Consider the following 18,469-nt stretch of genomic DNA (forward strand, 5'->3'; position numbering starts at 1 on the left):
GACAACTTTTTCTGGCGTATACTTCCGGCTTCCATTGCCGGGTGAGAACTGTAACATTTTAATAACTTATTAATGTTAATTAGATATTATTATCATTTTTTATATTGCGATTTTGATTTAATAGACGTAATTTGAATGATGTGAAAATTGTTCATTAAGGTGATGAATCGATATTTTCGTAAAGTAATATTATGGTGCCTATTATTTTATGTACTTTTTTGTAAGCCATAAGATTATATTGTCAATTCATGACTATCTTACACCTTATCTTACAATCACCACAGTGAAATGAAGACTGATTCCCACATTTCACGCAAAGATGTGAATATAGACCTAAATGAAGTGTTAGATGATATGGCAGAGCTTCGTTTGCGTGGAGAGACATCAAACCAAGCCGTGCATGATAACGCACTGGAGAATCAGTTTAATGATGACAATGTAACTACAAATTTCAATATAGACCTAAATGAATGTGTGGAGGAGACCATTGAGTTGTCTTCAAGTGATGTGGTGGAAAAGGGCGAGGAGCTTCGTACATATGATGTTGTGGAGGAGGCTGAGGTGGACGAGGAGGCCATTGAGTTGTCTTCAAATGATGTGGTGGAACAGGGCGAGGAGGCTCAGGAGGATGAGGTAGCTCAGGAGGATGAGGAGGCTCAGGAGGATGAGGAGCCATCCGTAAACCATGTTGATAAAATCCCAACTGTGGGGATGTCCTTTACTTCGGGCAATGAATTTGCTGATTACTGCCATAAGTATGCGTATAATAAAGGTTTTGAGTTCTCTGTGAGATCAAGTTCATTAATACATGAGTACCGTGAAGAAGGAGTTAACAAAAAGGGGGTAGGGGATAAAGAGCCCATGTATCATATGATGAGAAGGATTCGATTTATTTGTAACAAAGGAGCCCCGAAAAGGGGGGAAAGAACTAAAGTTACGGGGTGTAAGGTGTTTGTAGATGCGCGGCTAGAGAATGACATGATGGTAATCAAGCATTGTGATTTGTCTCACAATCATGATCTTTATCCGGATCACACCCGGCTAATGGCGAACTATCGATGTATTGATGAACAATCTTTTCAAAAGATGGTTCTGAATGATGCAGCTGGGATATCTTTGAATAAGAGCTTTAACTCGCTTGTGATTGGGAGTGGAGGACATGCAAATGTATCATACAATCACCGCGACCTGAGAAATGCAGTGAACTTGGAACGTAGGCGTACCATTTTTGGAGGTGATGCAGCTGCTGTTGAAGCACACTTTAAGAAAATGCATGAATTCAATAAAGACTTCTACAGTGCAATCCAAACGGATAAAGAAGGGAAGCTCTTGAACGTTTTCTGGGCTGATGCAAGGTGCAGGGCACAATACAAAGATTTTGGAGATATTATCACATTTGATACAACTTTCCTATGCAACAGGTATGATACATGTATCCTACATGATATATATTTTTTGAAAAAACACCATTTTAACATTTACGGGATCATTAATGTTTTATAAACAGTTATAATTTTTATTTTTTTGAAAAAAAGTTGAACATAGCATCTGTATTTAAAAATACATTAGATTATCATTTATAGGATGATTTATGTTTATTAATTAAAATGGATTAAGTTTCAATTTATAGGATCTTATTAGTATCATTTATGTTTCATAAACTTCTTTTTCATTTAAAACACATCATATTTTATTTTAGAGGATCATTTGTATTTATTAAATATTGAACATAGCTTCTGTATTTAAATACGAATGATTATCATTTATAGGATGATTTATGTTTATTATTGAAAATGGATTAAGTTATAATTTATAGGATCGTATTAGTATCATTTATGTTTCATAAACTTCTTTTTCATTTAAAACACATCATATTTTATGTTAGAGGATCATTTGTATTTAATAAATATTGAACGTAGCATCTGTATTTAAAATACATTAGATTATCATTTATAGGATATGTTTATTAATGAAAATGGATTAAGTTACAATTTATAGAATCGTGTTAGTATCATTTATGTTTCATAAACTTATTTGTCATTTAAAACACATCATATGTTAATTTAACGGATCATTTTATATTTACTAAACATTGACGTTGTTGATTGGATAAGTAACAACAATGATGCGAATAATATATCTTTTAACTTTATTTATCAGGTACAAAATGCCTTTTGCTCCTTTTATTGGTTGCAATCATCACGGCTCATCAATCGTCCTTGGTGCTGCCCTAATAACCTACGAGGATGCAGAATCATTTGTTTGGGTATTCGAACAATGGCTGCAGTGTATGGGAAAACCCCCAATGGGCATCATCACCGATCAGTGTAAGGCTATTGGAAAGGCAGTCCAGACTGCATTTCCTGGTGTGCCGCATAGGTTATGTGTTTGGCATATTATGCAGAATGCAAGCAGAAACTTGGGCAAATATTCGAGCTGGAAAGAAATAGATAAAGATTTTCAAGTAGTCGTGCACGACACACTGACCATCGAAGAATTTGATGATGCATGGAAATCCATGGTTACGAAATTTGGGTTACAGAACGACAAATGGATAAATGAAACTTATCGTATTCGGGCCAGTTGGGCCCCTGGTTATTGGCGGAGCTCATTTTGGGCTGGAATGTCATCGTCACAAAGGAGTGAAGGAATGAACCGCTTTTTCAAAACATATGTAGGCTTAAACACGTGTTTGATACAATTCATGAAGCAATTTGAGGCAGCTCTTAGAGGAAAAGTGGAAGAGGAAAAGAAGTTACATCTCGACTCACAAAATAAACCATATACTTATAACAACACCCTAATTGCGGAGGTAGTGTTCTGCAAGGCATACACCAATACAAAGTTTAAAGAGGTGAGGGGTGAGGTGATGGGTCTGACGCACACAAATATTGTGAGTACTGGCCGTGACGGCACAAAAATCTTATATGATGCGGTGGAGAAGATCCCAATCCCCGTACATAAAGCAAAGCAGAAGACTTTTCAGGTTACCATTGACAAAGAAATGGGTGAGTTTACTTGCTCATGTATGCTTTTTGAGTTTCGGGGAATTTTGTGCAGGCACATCATTCGTGCGATTCATTGTGAGGATGTCAACTCTATACCTGATAAGTACATTTTGACTAGATGGAGGAAAAACGTAGTTAGGGATTACGAGAGTATCAAGGTTGAGTATTATGACCCAAATGACTCAACCCAAGTGAAAAACAGTAGGGAGGTAGCAAAACGGAACAACTACATTTCTACGTTGGCACTGCACAATAGTGAGACACTCTCGATTTTTATGGAAGCCACTGAAAAAATGCGTGAGAGTCTCGAAGATACAATTGGTATTAAGAGGACTGATGGTGATGATTTTATGGACTGGTGGGACCCTTCGAGTAAGAGGGTGTTTGGCCGCCGTAGGATAAGGCCAAAGGAAAACAATAAACAACACCTCGAACGCTCCGCAGTGCCAGTTGAAGGGGCCAGTAAAGATCCGATAGACCAAAGAGGCAAAGGTAGGGCTCAAGAGAAAAGGAAAAAGCACCCAGCTGAGAAAAAAACAAGGAAAAGGCGAAAAAATGTTGTGCACGACACAGACGAGGATATGGACGAGGTATGATCTTTTAATTCCATTCGTTAGACTACACCTCAAATAAAGAAAATAAATTGTAGTCCATCAAAATAAATCATTCTAGTTTTTGCGATGTTACAATATTATATACATAATCTATTTATGCTAGCTAATTTTTTCATATAAAAGGGTTTATGTTCTTCATTCTTGTTTTTAAAGATTAATTATTGTATATATAGAATCTTTTTCTGTTATTATATGTATATATAGGGTTTATTTTATATTTTATACAAGTACGACGAGAATATTGTGGTACAAATACTAATACAAAGTATAGAAATCATAATATTGCATAACATATTATTCTGTTTTTTTGATTGAATTTTCTCTTTTGTGTTCGATTTTGCAAAGGAGAATGATGAGGCATTGCCAAATGGAGAACAAGGCCATGTTGATGCTGGTAGAAGTGCTGGTGTAACTGATTCTTACTACGGTGGATATCAATATTACGGCGGAAATTTTATCAATCCGGGATACAATCCTAACTTTTTCGCACCCAGCAGCAGTAATTATCGTCCGAATATATATCTGAACCAGCAACCACTTGGAAGAGGTTATCCCAACTTCAGCGTGAGGAATCCGCAACAGCTTTCACAGTCATACATGTCGCAAGGATCAAACCAATATTCAGCTATGCGTCCAGGCTTTTGACAATATTTACATTATCATGTTTTGATGTACTGGATATTTTAGTTGACAACTGCGTTTTGGAATCACCATTATCTAGCTATACCATTTTCCTTCTTTTGATTTTACAAGTGTTGTTGTGTTAGTTTTTATAATTTACATTATCATGTTTTGATGTACTGAATATTTTTGTTGACTACTGTGTTTTGGAATCACCATCATCTAGCTATATTATCATGATTGTTGTTTTAATAGGATCACTTTTATTAAGAAGTGATCAAATGTTGCAACTAATACGTCTTGTAGTCTTGTCACAATGGGCACCACAATGCTACCTAATTTTTCAGTTTATTTCCATGTGTTCCAAGCTTCCCTAAGGTAGCTTTTTTTTGTTGAAGGTATTATATGATGTTATAAGATCATATTTGTTAATATGGTATCATACAATAAATTACCAATCACACAGAATAGTGTAAAAATATAAATGTTCCACATAACAAGCACAAGAACAGTAAAGCTATACGTTTTTTTTTTTTTATTCTTGAGGCGAATAGTAGCTTTAAGTTTATTGAATATCATATTAAACCTGAATAGTAAGCGTTTTTTTAATTCTTGACGCGAATAGTAGCTTTAAGTTTATTGAATATCATATTAAACACGAAGGGTTTCATGTTCGATGTATTTCATTAAGTTGGAGAATATAGTTCGTGAAGGTGGTATCATTCCAAGCGTTCAATCTTCATGAACTTTTTTTTTAAAAAAAAAGGGTTAAGTGCGAATTAGTCAAAATATTTTATTTAAAAAAGATGTTTAAAAGTTTTTATCTTATAACTTTTTTAAAAAATCGGTTAACAAAATACAACATGATTTTAGTTTCTTTGAAAGGGTTTGTAGTACATAGGATAAATAAAAGCCATAATGATTGTGGTTTTATCGATTTTGATTTCGTCATGTAAATATTGATCCCATAAATATGTGATATAAAAAAAAATTATATGAAAAAAATTCCTAATTTGAAATTTTATTATGAATTTTATTTATAAGTGGGGGGCAGTGAGAATAAATTATATGCACGTTTGAAACTATTTTCATTTTGATCAAAGTTGCACTAATTTTTTGGAGGGGTATATTCTACGTAAAATCTATTTTGTTTTAAAAGGATCAAACAATATTTAGATAGGGAAAAAAACGTAAAAAATGTATTTGATTTCTTTATGTAAATATTGATCCCATAAAACATGTGATATTAAAAAAAACAAAATCCTAAGGTCTTGTTAGGATTCGAACCTTGGTGTTCTATGAAGTTTAGGAAGTGTTCAAGTAACCAATATGACAAAGGGGTATCAGCACGTCTAGTTTGCAATACAAATTAATTTGACCATTCAAATACGGATTCTTTTAAAAAGGATGATCCCATAAACTAGTGTACTGATTTTAAAAATAAAAATTTTTTAAAATAGATACGGAAATAGATACGGAGTATGAAATTCTTTTCAACACGTCTATAGTTTAAACATAAATTCTTTTCATCTATTTAACATTATGATTTTATTTGTTTTTTGATGTACTTAAAATTGGAGGTGATTCCACGACATCATAATTCATGTTAAAGTAGATGGTTTAAGTTGTTATCGTATTTTATGGAAGTATCATTGCAAAATCATCTGTTACGATGGCATTAGTACTTTAGAAAATTTTATAAGCGTTTTTATACAATAGGATTATTATGACCACACCTTTTCCTATAATACAATACAATAATAAAATAAGTCGTGAAGGCTTGGCAAATGAATTAACTTCGCCACTTGAGTATTTACCACATGTTATAGATATGTTGAATTATGAACCCAAGTTCGATTCGTAATGCACAAAAAGGGGAACTGGGAGAAAATAGTTTTATTTTTATTTTGATTTATTTTGTTAATAATAAAATTTATATTTGAGGAGTTCATGTTTGAATTTGTGGGAGCATTACAAGTTTATACACAAACTTCTTATTAACTTCATTTGTTAATCCGTCATATAAAAATTTTCATAGCTTACTATGTTGTGCTGATACCCCCTGCTAAATTGGTTACTTAATCATCTCTTCACTACGGTAAACCCGTGTTCGATCCTACTGAATGGTTAAAAAAAAAATTCCTCTTTTTTTCTATCTGGTTTTTTTACTTCTGGTTTTATGTGAGAGAGTATATTTTATTCAAACTCTAAAATCAAAATACATTTGTGAGTATCTTTTATTCAATTTATAGAATCATAAACATAACTCATACGATTTCATGTAGCTTCAACATCCCATTGTCACTTAACTAAACAAAGCAGCCATTGTCACTAACAATTCATCATTTCCAGTTTCGAAAAGTCGAATAATAACACATTACATATCTAGTTCTCTTCTACACCTTCTTACACCCAGTATATCACAATTGAAACTAATTAAATCTTAATAAAACAAAATGAAACTCTCTTGGTAATTTCATCAAACATGTTATATGCATTATTAAACACATGGAAGTTTCACCTCATTGACATAGTTACAAGCTTCGAAAATGGCGGAAAATATAAAGATAAATAGAAATTCATAGTGGGAAGAATAATCACATAATTTGCATTCACTTTAGAAATAAAAACCAGAAATATTTTCTTTGCTTTGCAGTTCCTCTTCAAATGAAACATCGCCAAGTTCCTCTTCAAATGAAAACCAGAGGTGAAAAATGAAAGTTGAGGTGAAAGATGAAAGTTGAGGTGAAGAAGTGTTTTGGCGCAAAAATGAAAATGTGTAATTTGGCGCAAATACCTCCCGCTCAAGAGAACAGAATGGCGCAATTCACTGAAACTAATTGCCGCCCAAATTTTTTTTTTCACAAAGCTTTTCCCTCTCTTTTTTTAGTGGGATTTGTGAGGTGGCATAATTTAATAGGTGGTGTGCAAGATACCTTTGCACACCATGTGTATCCCTAGCCTTTTCCTAGATAGATAGATTTTGTGAAAAAAATTATCAAAATTCGTGCGTACACGGAATCTAATCTAGTTATTACTCCGTGCGTGTACGGAATCTAATTTATGAATTTTGACTACGACAAATAATTTTTAAAACATAGGCACTTAACTATACTAGTTGTTGGACCGCGCGCTACCGCGTGCGGTCCCCCAAGATATTAGAATCGGTTCGGTATATTTAATTAGCGTGTAAGAAAAATTTGTAGCTTCAAACACCGAGCTAACCATTAAGCTCAAAACAATTGCAAATGGTAAAAGATGACACAAACAATCACGAAGTTATGGAACCGTACGAATTGGCGACCATCATATTTTTATCTATGGAAGATAGATACAAAGTACTCGTGCAAATTAGAACATAAGGTACTCGGCATAGTGCCCGAGTTATAATGGAAGATAGATACAAAGCACTCGTGCAAATTAGAACATAAGGTACTCGGCATAGTGCCCGAGTTATAATAGAACAAGAGTTCTTATGTTTATATTACAAAATATGTAAGGGGTCTTTGTTGAGAACACCGCACTACGGGCTTGTCCCCTTTAAAAACCTCTAGATAGTGAGGCTTCATTCCCACCTTCTATACGATCGCAACAAAAGCTATTTCTGTTGGCATGAAGTGTAGGACTCGTAAACATAGTAAGCGCAAATTCTAAAGGGTTTGATTCTAGGCTAAGTAGAGACTACCTATATCTTACAAGTTTCCAAGGTAGATCAACTACAATACTAATTATTTTACAAGACATTAATCTTAGCTAAGCAAAAGGGTGGATGACTGATTGACTTGAATTACATACCAGAGGATCTGGCTTCTTCATCCTAAGCAAAAGGGACAACTAATGATGCACTTGAATTACTTACCAGAGGAGTCATCCTCTTCTTCGTCAGATTGTCTTGCAATACTCCCCTGTGCAGCATGGAGCTCAGCTATGAATTCCTGCTTCAGTTTCTTTTGAGGAATGGCTCCTTGCTCTGGATGCTTCCCAGTAACCATTGCTTGCTCAGGGTTCTTCCTACGAAGCGTTGGTTGTTCAAGCTGCTGCCTAGCAACCGTTGCTTGTGCAAGCACCTGGCTGGCACTCGGACCCTGTTCAGCCTGCTGATCAGCAAAGTGATGCTCAACATTTTCTGCTTGGGCCTCCCCTGATTCCAAATCAATCGATTTTAAGCACCATTCAAGCACGCCGTTCTTTGAAAGGCCCATTGTTGGACCGATTTCCAGCAGAAAGTGGTTGGACTTGAGCATTTCCTGGAGCTGTTCAAAGGTCGCTGCATCATTCTGGAAATACAGGTGTTTGTTAAACTTAGGAAACGTGTTCCAGCCTATGTATGCTAGAAGAAACAATTGACACCGAAGGATTAATAAAGGCAACACAAACTGCAATAAGCTCCTAATTTCATCTGCAAGTATATGGCTGATTGTTTAATCAGTTATCTACCTACTAAGTTTTTGATAGTCCACTGTAAGAATTAAAATGTCATCAGGGAAGTGTGTATAACAAGTTCGTATGCCCTTTGTGTGGTCTCTGTTTGTCTTTCATTTCTTATGTAATTTGCAGTTTTAACCTGATAAATTTAAAGTTGATTTTTTACAGTGGTCGCCTAATTTTATAACAATGTGTAGCGTTGCGTTCTTTTCTTTCTAAATTTGTATATGTGTACATTCTAATGGGTTTTGCAACATTCTTCCATGTTTGACTTGTTAGTCTAAGGGAGATAGGCTTACGCTGTGCTTCATCCTGAACGTGTCTGCAGCCGTCATCCTGAACAACTTTTCAGAATCTTCAGTGAACGAGGTGCATTCCATTGTGCCAGTCCCATCAGATGCCACGAAATTGTAGGTAATCCTACAATGATCATTTGCAAAAGTGTGACACAGCATTACATGTATTCGTCTGTAACAAAACATTCTAAAGTTTGCAGCTTACTTGGGAGTAGACACGGTATCTGCCTTACATCTGGTGCAAGTGTAGGATGTCCCTGCTGGAATGTCTCCACGCCGTCCACAAGCAGAGCACCCCAGGTATGCATTGATCGTGCTCATTTGAGGGTTGGGTATTGTAACCCTTAGCCAATGGCGTTGCTCTTGCAAGGTGTTGTATGGCTAGGGAAAAAATCCGACAGGTTCACAAGTCAGGCACACTTCTTTATATTCTGAAGTGCATCTACATTACCGGAACAATAAGACGTACATTATTTGTGTATCACTTTTTCGCATATGAGTGTGGGTTTCCAACAGGTTTAAGCTCAGTTACCCCGGGCCACTTTCTTGAGGCCGTCACTTTTTCGCATATGATCGCTTTATTATGAAGCAACATTATAACAGCTCTAATCAGACAAAAACTACCTGTGTATTACTTATGTTACATGTATTTCTGTTCTCACTGAATGTAAAGTTAGCGTAGTTGGTTGGATGGTATTTTGTTGTTACTTAGTTTAGCAGTTATGCAATGCAATTTAGTTTAGGTTATGCAATGCAATGCAAACACAATGATGATGTTGTAGCAGTCCTTAAATTCCCTATCTATTTTTAGTAGCTATGCAACGCAATTTAGTTTAGGCTATGTAATATCTTTGATGTTCCTTCCATTATCCGTTTTTTTTTTCTTTTTGCTGACATTTTTTCCTTACTTAGCTTAGCTTAGCTTAGCAGTTATGTAATGCAAACATAGTCCAACACTGATATGGCAGCCTAGAAATATTAGTTTTTTGTTGTTGGGAATATGAAATCATCTGAGATTATTGTGTCATTGACTGGAGTTTTAATAATTGTAGACGATAATCAAGGTACATAGGACAAAAGCAAAGGTTTATACCCTTTTCAGCTTCAGGGAGTCCAGTGTGATGATCACCTTCTCTTTCGTAGGGTTCCTGACATCCAATACACTCAGCCAGTCGGTGCGATTTTTGACCCTACAAAACATATCGAGGTTAGTTGCCAGGTATTCTATGTTGTGTTTTTAAAGGGTCAGGAATGACATGTGCTGTCTTACCATTCCCTCAATGCGTCTGCTCTTTCTGCTTTTGGATCAGTAATGATTCTAGTAGACATGGTGGAACCAAGGGAAAATCCTGTACATTACGCAGCGTCTTTGGTAAGATAATTGAAACTGTGTATTCAGACACTAATGGAGGATTAAGGTAATCAAAACCTTCATGAAAGCTGCCTCTCAAAGCCGTGAATCCAAAAACAGTGAACTGTTCTACCCATGAGGAGAGCGGTTTGCAATGTTCTCCAGTCAGCTCGTTCCAAACAGTCATTGTGATTGGCTGCTCATTGCTGCAAAAGTGGCGAAGGTTTGGCACTTATGATTAAAGCGCAAGATGTTTAGATTTTTAAATAGAGTATGAGTCGTACCTATGGTCTGTCACCACAATTTCACGAACTAAGTATTCGCGTTGTTCAAATCCAGTGACTTTCCGTGCTTCTTCTTCGAGGTATAGAACAACAGCAACAATATCTGCAAATAAAAGGAGCATAGAAATAAGTATTGGCGCATGTGTATAGTATCACAACATAGTAGGGAAGAGGGTAGGTTCTTTACCAAATCTGTCAGTTGGATCATACACTCTTGGGATGGTGGCTAGGCATTGGTATTCTGGTAATACTGGCCCTGACTCAGCATTCATTCGTTGGATTACCGCCTGTGAGCCAAAGCTCATCTGGTATCCAAGCAGACCGTATTTCGCGTATTTGGCTTTCCAATATTCATCGCTGGCTTTAAACGTAGCATTAGCTATCTCATAACTCCCTAAGTGTTCAATAGCTTCCTTGTAGACATCAATTTGATTTCCAAAAAGTGCAGCACGCATTCGATTTCCCTGCATAAAGCAATAGCATACAACAGCTTAAATAAGTAACTACCACTAGTACATGTGTGCATATTTGATAAATAAAACCGTAACCATACATGGTCAACAATATGGGAGCATAGTCGAAAGGCCTATTTTCCTAAGGCAACGGGTTTAGGCAGAACTGAATCCTTTCTAGATAGCAGCTATGCATTGGGAATGAAGCAACAGAAGGAATCCTAACACCTGTGGGGGAACACTGATGTATAGGACTTACACAGAAAACATGCATTTTGGGAATAGCTGATTCTGGTCAATATTACATTTAAATCACTAATCTGGGTGGCCTAAAACTGCTGATTTTACTGCATAAATCAGACTGATACACATGGCATCCAACCTTATTCATGGTTGGGCCTCCCTGCCCTCCACTGTGTGAATAGATAAAGCTCACCAATGACTTTGCATCATAATTTAATATAAACTAACAACTGTATGGGCATACTCCCCTATAAAAAGAAACCTTCTCTAACTCACTCTCTCACCTATCCTCTATTCAGGTATACTGTTTTCTGAAGGGAAATAAATCCCTATTCACCTAGAAGCCTCAAAACTAAACGCTCCTCAAATGGCAAGTGATGTGAAGATCGAGTCGTCTGTTGTACCCTTTGGTACACAACAGATTATGTTCAGCATGCTTAAATGGTGTATGAATACCTGGATACTTACAGAAATATCACAATTAACATGAATGTTCTGATGTATTGTCGATACTAAGTACCATGGTCTGATGTATTGTCGATACTAACACGACATACAGTTAAATTACCAGGCCATGTGTAGGTTTGATGAGATGAAGGTTTATGAAATTGAGGGTTGACACCACGAATGTCTGGTTCGATTGGTTGTCCCCCCAGGGTATGCGCCTTCAGAATCACAAACCACCTAAGGACCAGCACTATATGAGCAGCAAGAGGTAACCGCTGGACAGCTCTATTATGAGCCTGTCCTGGTTGCATTGGTTGCCCTGTGGCTGGCCCTCCCCGGGCACAGGCTTGATCAGACCGTCCGTCATGTCTTGCCCCCATAATGTATAGAGAGCTACCTTCGATCCAATGTATCCTAATGTTAGACCTATTAATGAAGCAGTGTTATTCATGTCCCCTAAATTTGCAAGTGTTGTATGTATTTATCTATTTGCTTTTACATTACAGTTTTATGCCTTATGACGGTGCTATTCCGTTAACTTATTTAATGTATCTATTAATGCTAATTAAGTTAACGGAATAACATCTTCAATAGCAAGCCATATGCAAAAACCACAAACAGGCCAAGGAAATAAGACTATACCAGATTTTTTTAAAAAAACAGCTGTTGCATGCATACAATTCGATATAAAACATTGATGATTAAAGAGTTATTACCAGAAACCTAATTCCAGTGGTGACCACGTGCGACTAAATATGCAGTCGTATCCAGGAAATCCAATAATTTGATAGATGACGTACGCTGGCCAACAGTTCTTATATTTTTTGAAGAGTAAGAAGGTAGGATGTTTATGTTTTTCAACTAAGTGTAAGGAGTTCATATGTTTTTTAAAGAGCGAGGAGGTACAACTTTACGAGTTATTCTTCTGAATGGATAACTAAGTGAAAGGAGTTCCAAAAATTCTAATCGTTTATTATGGAACGAGGTAAATAGAATAGGTAGATATTCTAATAATTGATTACGGAACGAAAAATTCTAATCACTGGACGGTATTTATAATGGGAACTCATTTTCAGATCCCTAGTATTTGTGATATTCTAACATTTTTTTTACTACTATGTATTTTAACATTTTTTAATTTGGAATGGCTGTGCTATTCATATTGTGTATATCATATATATATACTGAAAAGCTTATTTATTAATTATGTATTGGTGACAACAGTTACTCTAGTTCTTTTAAGAATGTTTATTATTAATTGATGTAAACAGCAAAGTAAGATCAGGTAACACTACTGGGAAATAATTGCTTTGTAATACATGCTTCACAGTTAGGGATAATCAAAATATATGAATAGGTTGATCAGTAAGTGTTTGTTTTTTAATAGTGAGTGGGTAAAGGGGATATCAGGGATCCCCTTATCCCCCCAAAAAATGGTATTGACAGATAAAGGGAAAAAATCCACACCAACTGTTGCTCGAGAAATAAGCAGAATGTCAGAACAAACCCTAAAAAAATTGTGCTCCCATATATGCGTGCATACTTGGTAAACAAAACCGTAATCATATATGTTCAGCAATATGGGAGTATAGTCGAAAGTTCTGTTTTCCTAAGGCAACGGGTTTCTCATATTCTCGTATTAATAAAGGGTGCGGTTGCTCCTTAGTATTAGGAAGACCTGTGTCACTATATTATAGTTAGCCTAAGTAAGGAGAGGATGTGCTCCCATATATGCGTGCATATTTGGTAAACAAAACATAAAACATGGGTTTTATCACAGAAATTCATCACAGACAAATAAATCTAATATTGACACAGTTTGTTTTATCTATTCACACAGTGCAGAGCTGAATCTTTTCCATATGGCAGGTATGCATTGGGAATGAAGCAGCAGAAGGAAGACTAACATTTATGGGGGGAACACTGATGTCCACCACTCACAAATAAAACATGCTTTGGGAATAACCTAGCCTGGTCAACATTTCATTTAAATCACTAATTTTGGTGCCCTCAAACTGCTGACTTGACTGTGTAAATCAGATTGATACACATGGCATCTAAGCCTATTCATGGTTGGACCTCCCTGCCCTCCACTGTGTGAACAGATAAAACTCACCAAAGCCTTTGCATCATAATATAATATAAACAAACAACTGTATGCCCATACTCCCCTATAAAAAGCAACCCTCCCTCAACTCACTCTCTCACCTATCCTCTATTCAGCCTCAAACTAAACCCACCCCTTAAACAAAGGCTCTTCAGGTATATCATTTTCTTAAGGGAAATAAGCTCCCGTTTACCTAAAAGCCTCAAAACTAAACGCTCCTCAAATGGCAAGTGATGTCAAGTTTGGGTCTTCTGTTGTGCCCTTTGGTACACAACAGATCGTATTCATCATGCTTAGATGGTGTATGAATACTTGGATACTTACTGAAATATCACAATTAATATGAATGTTCTGATGTACTGTCGATACTAAGTACCGTGGTCTGATGTATTGTCGATACTAATACGACGTACATTTAAAGTACCAGGCCATGTGTAGGTTTGATGACATGAAGGTTTATGAAACTGAGGGTTGACACCATTAATTCCCGGTTCGATTGGCTGTCTCCTCAGGCTATGCGCCTTCAGAATCACAAACCACCTAAGGACCAGCACTATATGAGCAGCAAGAGGTAACCGTTGGACATCTCTATTATAAGCATGTTCTGGTTGCATTGGTTGCTCTGTGGCTGGCCTTCCCCGGGCACAGGCTTGATCAGACTATCGGCCATGTCTTGCCCCCATAATGTATAGAGAGTTGCCTTCAATCCAATGTATCCTAATGTTCGAACTATTAATGAAGCTATGTTATGCATGTTTCCTAAATTTAAAAGTGTTGTATGTATTTGTCTATTAATGCTTCTATATTATCGTTTTATTTCTCATGACGATGCTACTATGTTAACGTATCTAACGTATCTATCAATGCTAAATAAGTTAACAGAATGGCAGCGTGAATAGGAAACCATATGCATAAACCACAAACAGGGCAAGGAAATGAGAGTACACCAGGGAAAAAAAATGTAAACATAGAAGTTGCATGCATACAATTCGACATAAAATATGTATGATTACAGAGTAACATGGAACCCCATATACCTAATTTCAGTGGTGAACACGTGTGACTAAACATGCAGTCATATTAGGGAAATCATTATTGTTTACAGGAAAAAAAACTCCTGGACGATATTCATAATGTAAACTCTTTTTCAGATCTGAAGTGTCTGTGATACTCATATTTGTTATACTACTATGTGTTCAACATTTTCAGGTTGACAGATTAGCAGGGATTTCCTTTTTCCCAATATATTATGTGTTGACAGATTATTAGCATTCTAGTACTGAGTGTGTAAAGGAGATATTAGGAATTTCCTTTTTCAAAAATTATTATGTGTTGACAGATTCAGAGGAAAAATCAACACCAACTGCTGCTTGAGAAATAAGCAACATCTTAGAACTAACTCTAAAAGATAGAACACTCAGTAGGCAACTAAAAGTCAGCAGCTTAGTAAAGGCATGGGGAAAAAACAGATGGAAATAAACTTGGCAGAGAACATGTAAGCAAGCATGAAAAAAAGGGAAACGAAATGAAACAATTATACCTTGTCATCTTCCATCACAAGTCCTTGGAATAGGATTCCCTTTGAAGGAGAGTTCCTTTCCGGTCCTTTCTCTACGACCTTGACCTTAACCTTGTAGCCCTTGCTTTTTTCGGTTAGCTGATCCAGATACACGCGTTCAGGCTTCATTTCTTAGAGTTTGTACACATGGTAAGAAAAAGAAATATGATTAATCCCACAGAAATAATCATGAATTCTGTTTTAGCTAACATAACAACATCATCTTATTTTGTAACTGTGTAACTTTGAATTATCAGTTATGCAGAGAATACAAACCTAGTAAAACAAATCTATATTCAATTGGCAGGCATTTGAAAAACAATAATGCAAACATTTATGATCTTATACATCAAAGCAATAAATTCCATTTGATTTGGTCATACCTGACAAACTGCAGATTCTGATTGTGGAGAGGAAGCTGTAATATTCTGCTTAGGTTGTAAAAGATTGGGACTGAATAGAGGGTGCTACATCTTCATATATAGAGGGAAGGAAAACCTGTGGTCCAAAAGAAAGGCACAGCAGTAAGCAAAGAGGCATGGGCAAAACAACAAATCAACTATTCAGAATAGTGTTTTATTGTCCTTGTAGCAGGTGAAGTCTTGTATTACCATGTCCTAACACTATTTAAACCATACTTTGCTATGTAAAAACGTGTTGCCTTAAACTTTAAGAAGGAAATCTTTACCAGGTACAGCTGATTTTAAGGACTACAATATAAAAGGATGCATACCTCTCTAATGGGTATGACCATGTACTGTGGTCTGCTGGTTTTTTATTTCCTGAGAAAAAAACAAACACCTTTGGAAGAGGCTGAAGTATTAATAACATTATATAAGATTAGGCTGGAAAAATTAGTGTGAAGTATTAATATCATGATGCAAGTTTAGTGCTTCATAGATTTCTGCGAGATTTGCTATTTAAAGGGTTACGGAACAGCCTATATTACGGGGAGCAACATCTGTAGAACCATGATGGTTACATTCGTATAACCAGTGTCCGAGTGTATATTTCAAAAGAAGTTAGTAATAGATAAGTTGCAAGCGTTTAAAGTGATATTCTCAAGCTAAGTTGACAGGGGAAAAAACGCCTTAATTAGGAATACTCGAGTAGGGAAGTGGGTAAAAGTGGTGATACAAAACCGGCTCGATTAGGAAACTTGCTAAAATTGGTGGCTAACCTTTTGAAGATTGACCAAGAGAACGGCTACATTTAATAGGATGCTTACTATACAGAAACAAATGCATGTTCACGACATTATAACAGTTTAGAACACAAATCTCAAAACCAAATTTAGCAGTCTATTCTTACAAATTGATCGCACTAAATTATGCATACACCATTGGAACTGTGGGCAAAATGAGGGGATACGTCATGAACCTCGCTCATACCTGCAAGCAACGACAGTCTATCTTTCAGTTTACATTTGGTTCACTCTCAAAATAAAGAAAGATGAGGTTTTTTTATGTTCACATGTAGTTCATATTACTTTGAAACAAGAATCCAATGACAGTCCGTATTATTTCGTTGTAGATTTTTGATTCTCTGTAATGCATTGTACTGCTTGAATTAGACAAGTGTGCACTTTATTTTCTTTCACCTGGAAGTGGTGATTAATATGTCTCACCTACAATGGATGTGTTAAGTAAGCTACAATATGAATGTATTTCATAATACCGGTTTAATCAGCAAATGTGTGCAATTTGGTTGTTCTGAATCTGAACTACAATGACCAAACAGGCAAGCAAAAGAGCCCACATAAATCTAAACGGCCTGGTTATAAATACTAATATCCTACAGAAAGAACCTTTGACAACAGTTACTGGAACCCGGGGTCTGTGCACAAAAAAAGGAGGTTATCTCTGGTGTACAAGCTATAATTCAGTTAAGCATAGCAGGAAGATACTAATTGAAAGTACTCTGTCAGGATATGCATTTCTATTTTGGAAAACCAAAAAGGAGAAGGATTAACGAAGAGGGAGCAACACAGAAAAATATAGAATCTCTTTGGCTATTATAATAACTCCATGTTAAAGTTCAAGGACTTGCATTTAAACGACCTAATAACACTGGTTTTAGTGTCACCCAATCGCTTGAGATCAAGTGCTTTAATAATGAGAGTAGAACACAAAGGGACTTACAAAATACTACCAAAATAGCACATATGCAAACGTGTTTATCAGTTACCTACTTCCAATGTGCAAGTTGATATTTAAGCAGATGGGTGTAATGAACTTACAGAAAGAATAATATGAGGTTGTATGAGCTATCAGAGCCGTCACTTGGCATATATGAACACCAGAAATTTCTTGATCTGCATCAAAACAAAGCTTGAAGCTTAGTATTAGAGGATGGACAGCTACCTGGCACATTATTTGGCATGACACCATTGGATCATAGGTACAAAATCCGGAATAAAGGGACACATCAGGTTTCCAATGTGTCTATGAGTTTTTGCCAGTTTTTGAGAGAAGAGCTAGTCAGAATTTGAATAAAATAAACCAAACAGTTAAGTCTATTAGGAATCAGAAGGCAACCGAGAATTATAATTTCAACTCCTATATATGATGCGCACAGCAAAACAGTGTGTATTAACTGCTAGCAGTTGAATGGAAGAACAAATAAGAGCATGTATATATATACTTGACGATAGCAACATTGAAATGCGGGGTGAATACGTTTGAAAGATCCTATGCCAAACTTGTTCAATTTCTTGTAGCTAAAAGTTTTCTGTCTCTATACATAAGCTAGCCTTATTGACTGGTGAAAATAAGGGGTGATGCTAGATTACTTAGTCGCACTAAAACAACGAATGTTCACCAAAGATGTATTCAATTAAAATAAATCAGAATCAAAGGCAGCAAATAAGGGCATACAAAACTGAAGAGGGTATATACCTTATTTATCATTTCCTCTGCAACAGGAACTTGCAGATGACATTAGAATGCATGTGCTTGCATGATTTTCTACACAGGTGGGCTGTTTTCCACGGGCATATTTGCAGCATAAACCAAAAGGCACAAAAAGGAGCAACAACTGCATGGCATGAACATGTTTGGTTAC

At 36.2% G+C, this 18,469-nt stretch overlaps 3 protein-coding genes and 1 long non-coding RNA gene across 4 annotated transcripts; 1 reads left to right on the forward strand and 3 right to left on the reverse strand.

The window, feature by feature from the left end:
* The first annotated feature begins 288 nt into the window (after positions 1-288).
* On the forward strand, positions 289-4,267 carry LOC110778632 (protein FAR1-RELATED SEQUENCE 6-like). The gene is made up of 3 exons (XM_056830958.1): positions 289-1,421; positions 2,161-3,598; positions 3,968-4,267. Exons 1-3 carry the CDS (start codon positions 289-291, stop codon positions 4,265-4,267), a joined length of 2,871 nt encoding a protein of 956 aa, XP_056686936.1.
* A 3,602-nt stretch (positions 4,268-7,869) lies between these two features.
* On the reverse strand, positions 7,870-9,336 carry LOC130462405 (uncharacterized). The gene is made up of 2 exons (XM_056830563.1): positions 8,968-9,336; positions 7,870-8,520 (listed from the first exon to the last, which is right to left on the reverse strand). The coding sequence occupies exons 1-2, from the start codon at positions 9,148-9,150 to the stop codon at positions 8,095-8,097; spliced, it is 609 nt and encodes a 202-aa protein (XP_056686541.1). The 5' UTR covers positions 9,151-9,336; the 3' UTR covers positions 7,870-8,094.
* Positions 9,166-16,435, reverse strand: LOC110781608 (uncharacterized). Its single transcript, XM_056830959.1, has 9 exons — positions 16,140-16,435; positions 15,790-15,904; positions 15,389-15,537; positions 10,787-11,063; positions 10,600-10,702; positions 10,394-10,521; positions 10,235-10,313; positions 10,058-10,154; positions 9,166-9,345 (listed from the first exon to the last, which is right to left on the reverse strand). The coding sequence occupies exons 3-9, from the start codon at positions 15,533-15,535 to the stop codon at positions 9,166-9,168; spliced, it is 1,011 nt and encodes a 336-aa protein (XP_056686937.1). The 5' UTR covers positions 15,536-15,537; positions 15,790-15,904; positions 16,140-16,435.
* Positions 16,436-16,668: 233 nt separating this feature from the next.
* Positions 16,669-18,432, reverse strand: LOC130462630 (uncharacterized). Its single transcript, XR_008923193.1, has 3 exons — positions 18,304-18,432; positions 17,646-17,720; positions 16,669-16,797 (listed from the first exon to the last, which is right to left on the reverse strand). It is a non-coding gene; the product is annotated as an uncharacterized lncRNA (long non-coding RNA).
* Positions 18,433-18,469: the final 37 nt, after the last annotated feature.

Source organism: Spinacia oleracea, chromosome 6 (assembly GCF_020520425.1).
Source record: "Spinacia oleracea cultivar Varoflay chromosome 6, BTI_SOV_V1, whole genome shotgun sequence".
NCBI classification, from domain to species: Eukaryota; Viridiplantae; Streptophyta; class Magnoliopsida; order Caryophyllales; family Amaranthaceae; genus Spinacia; species Spinacia oleracea.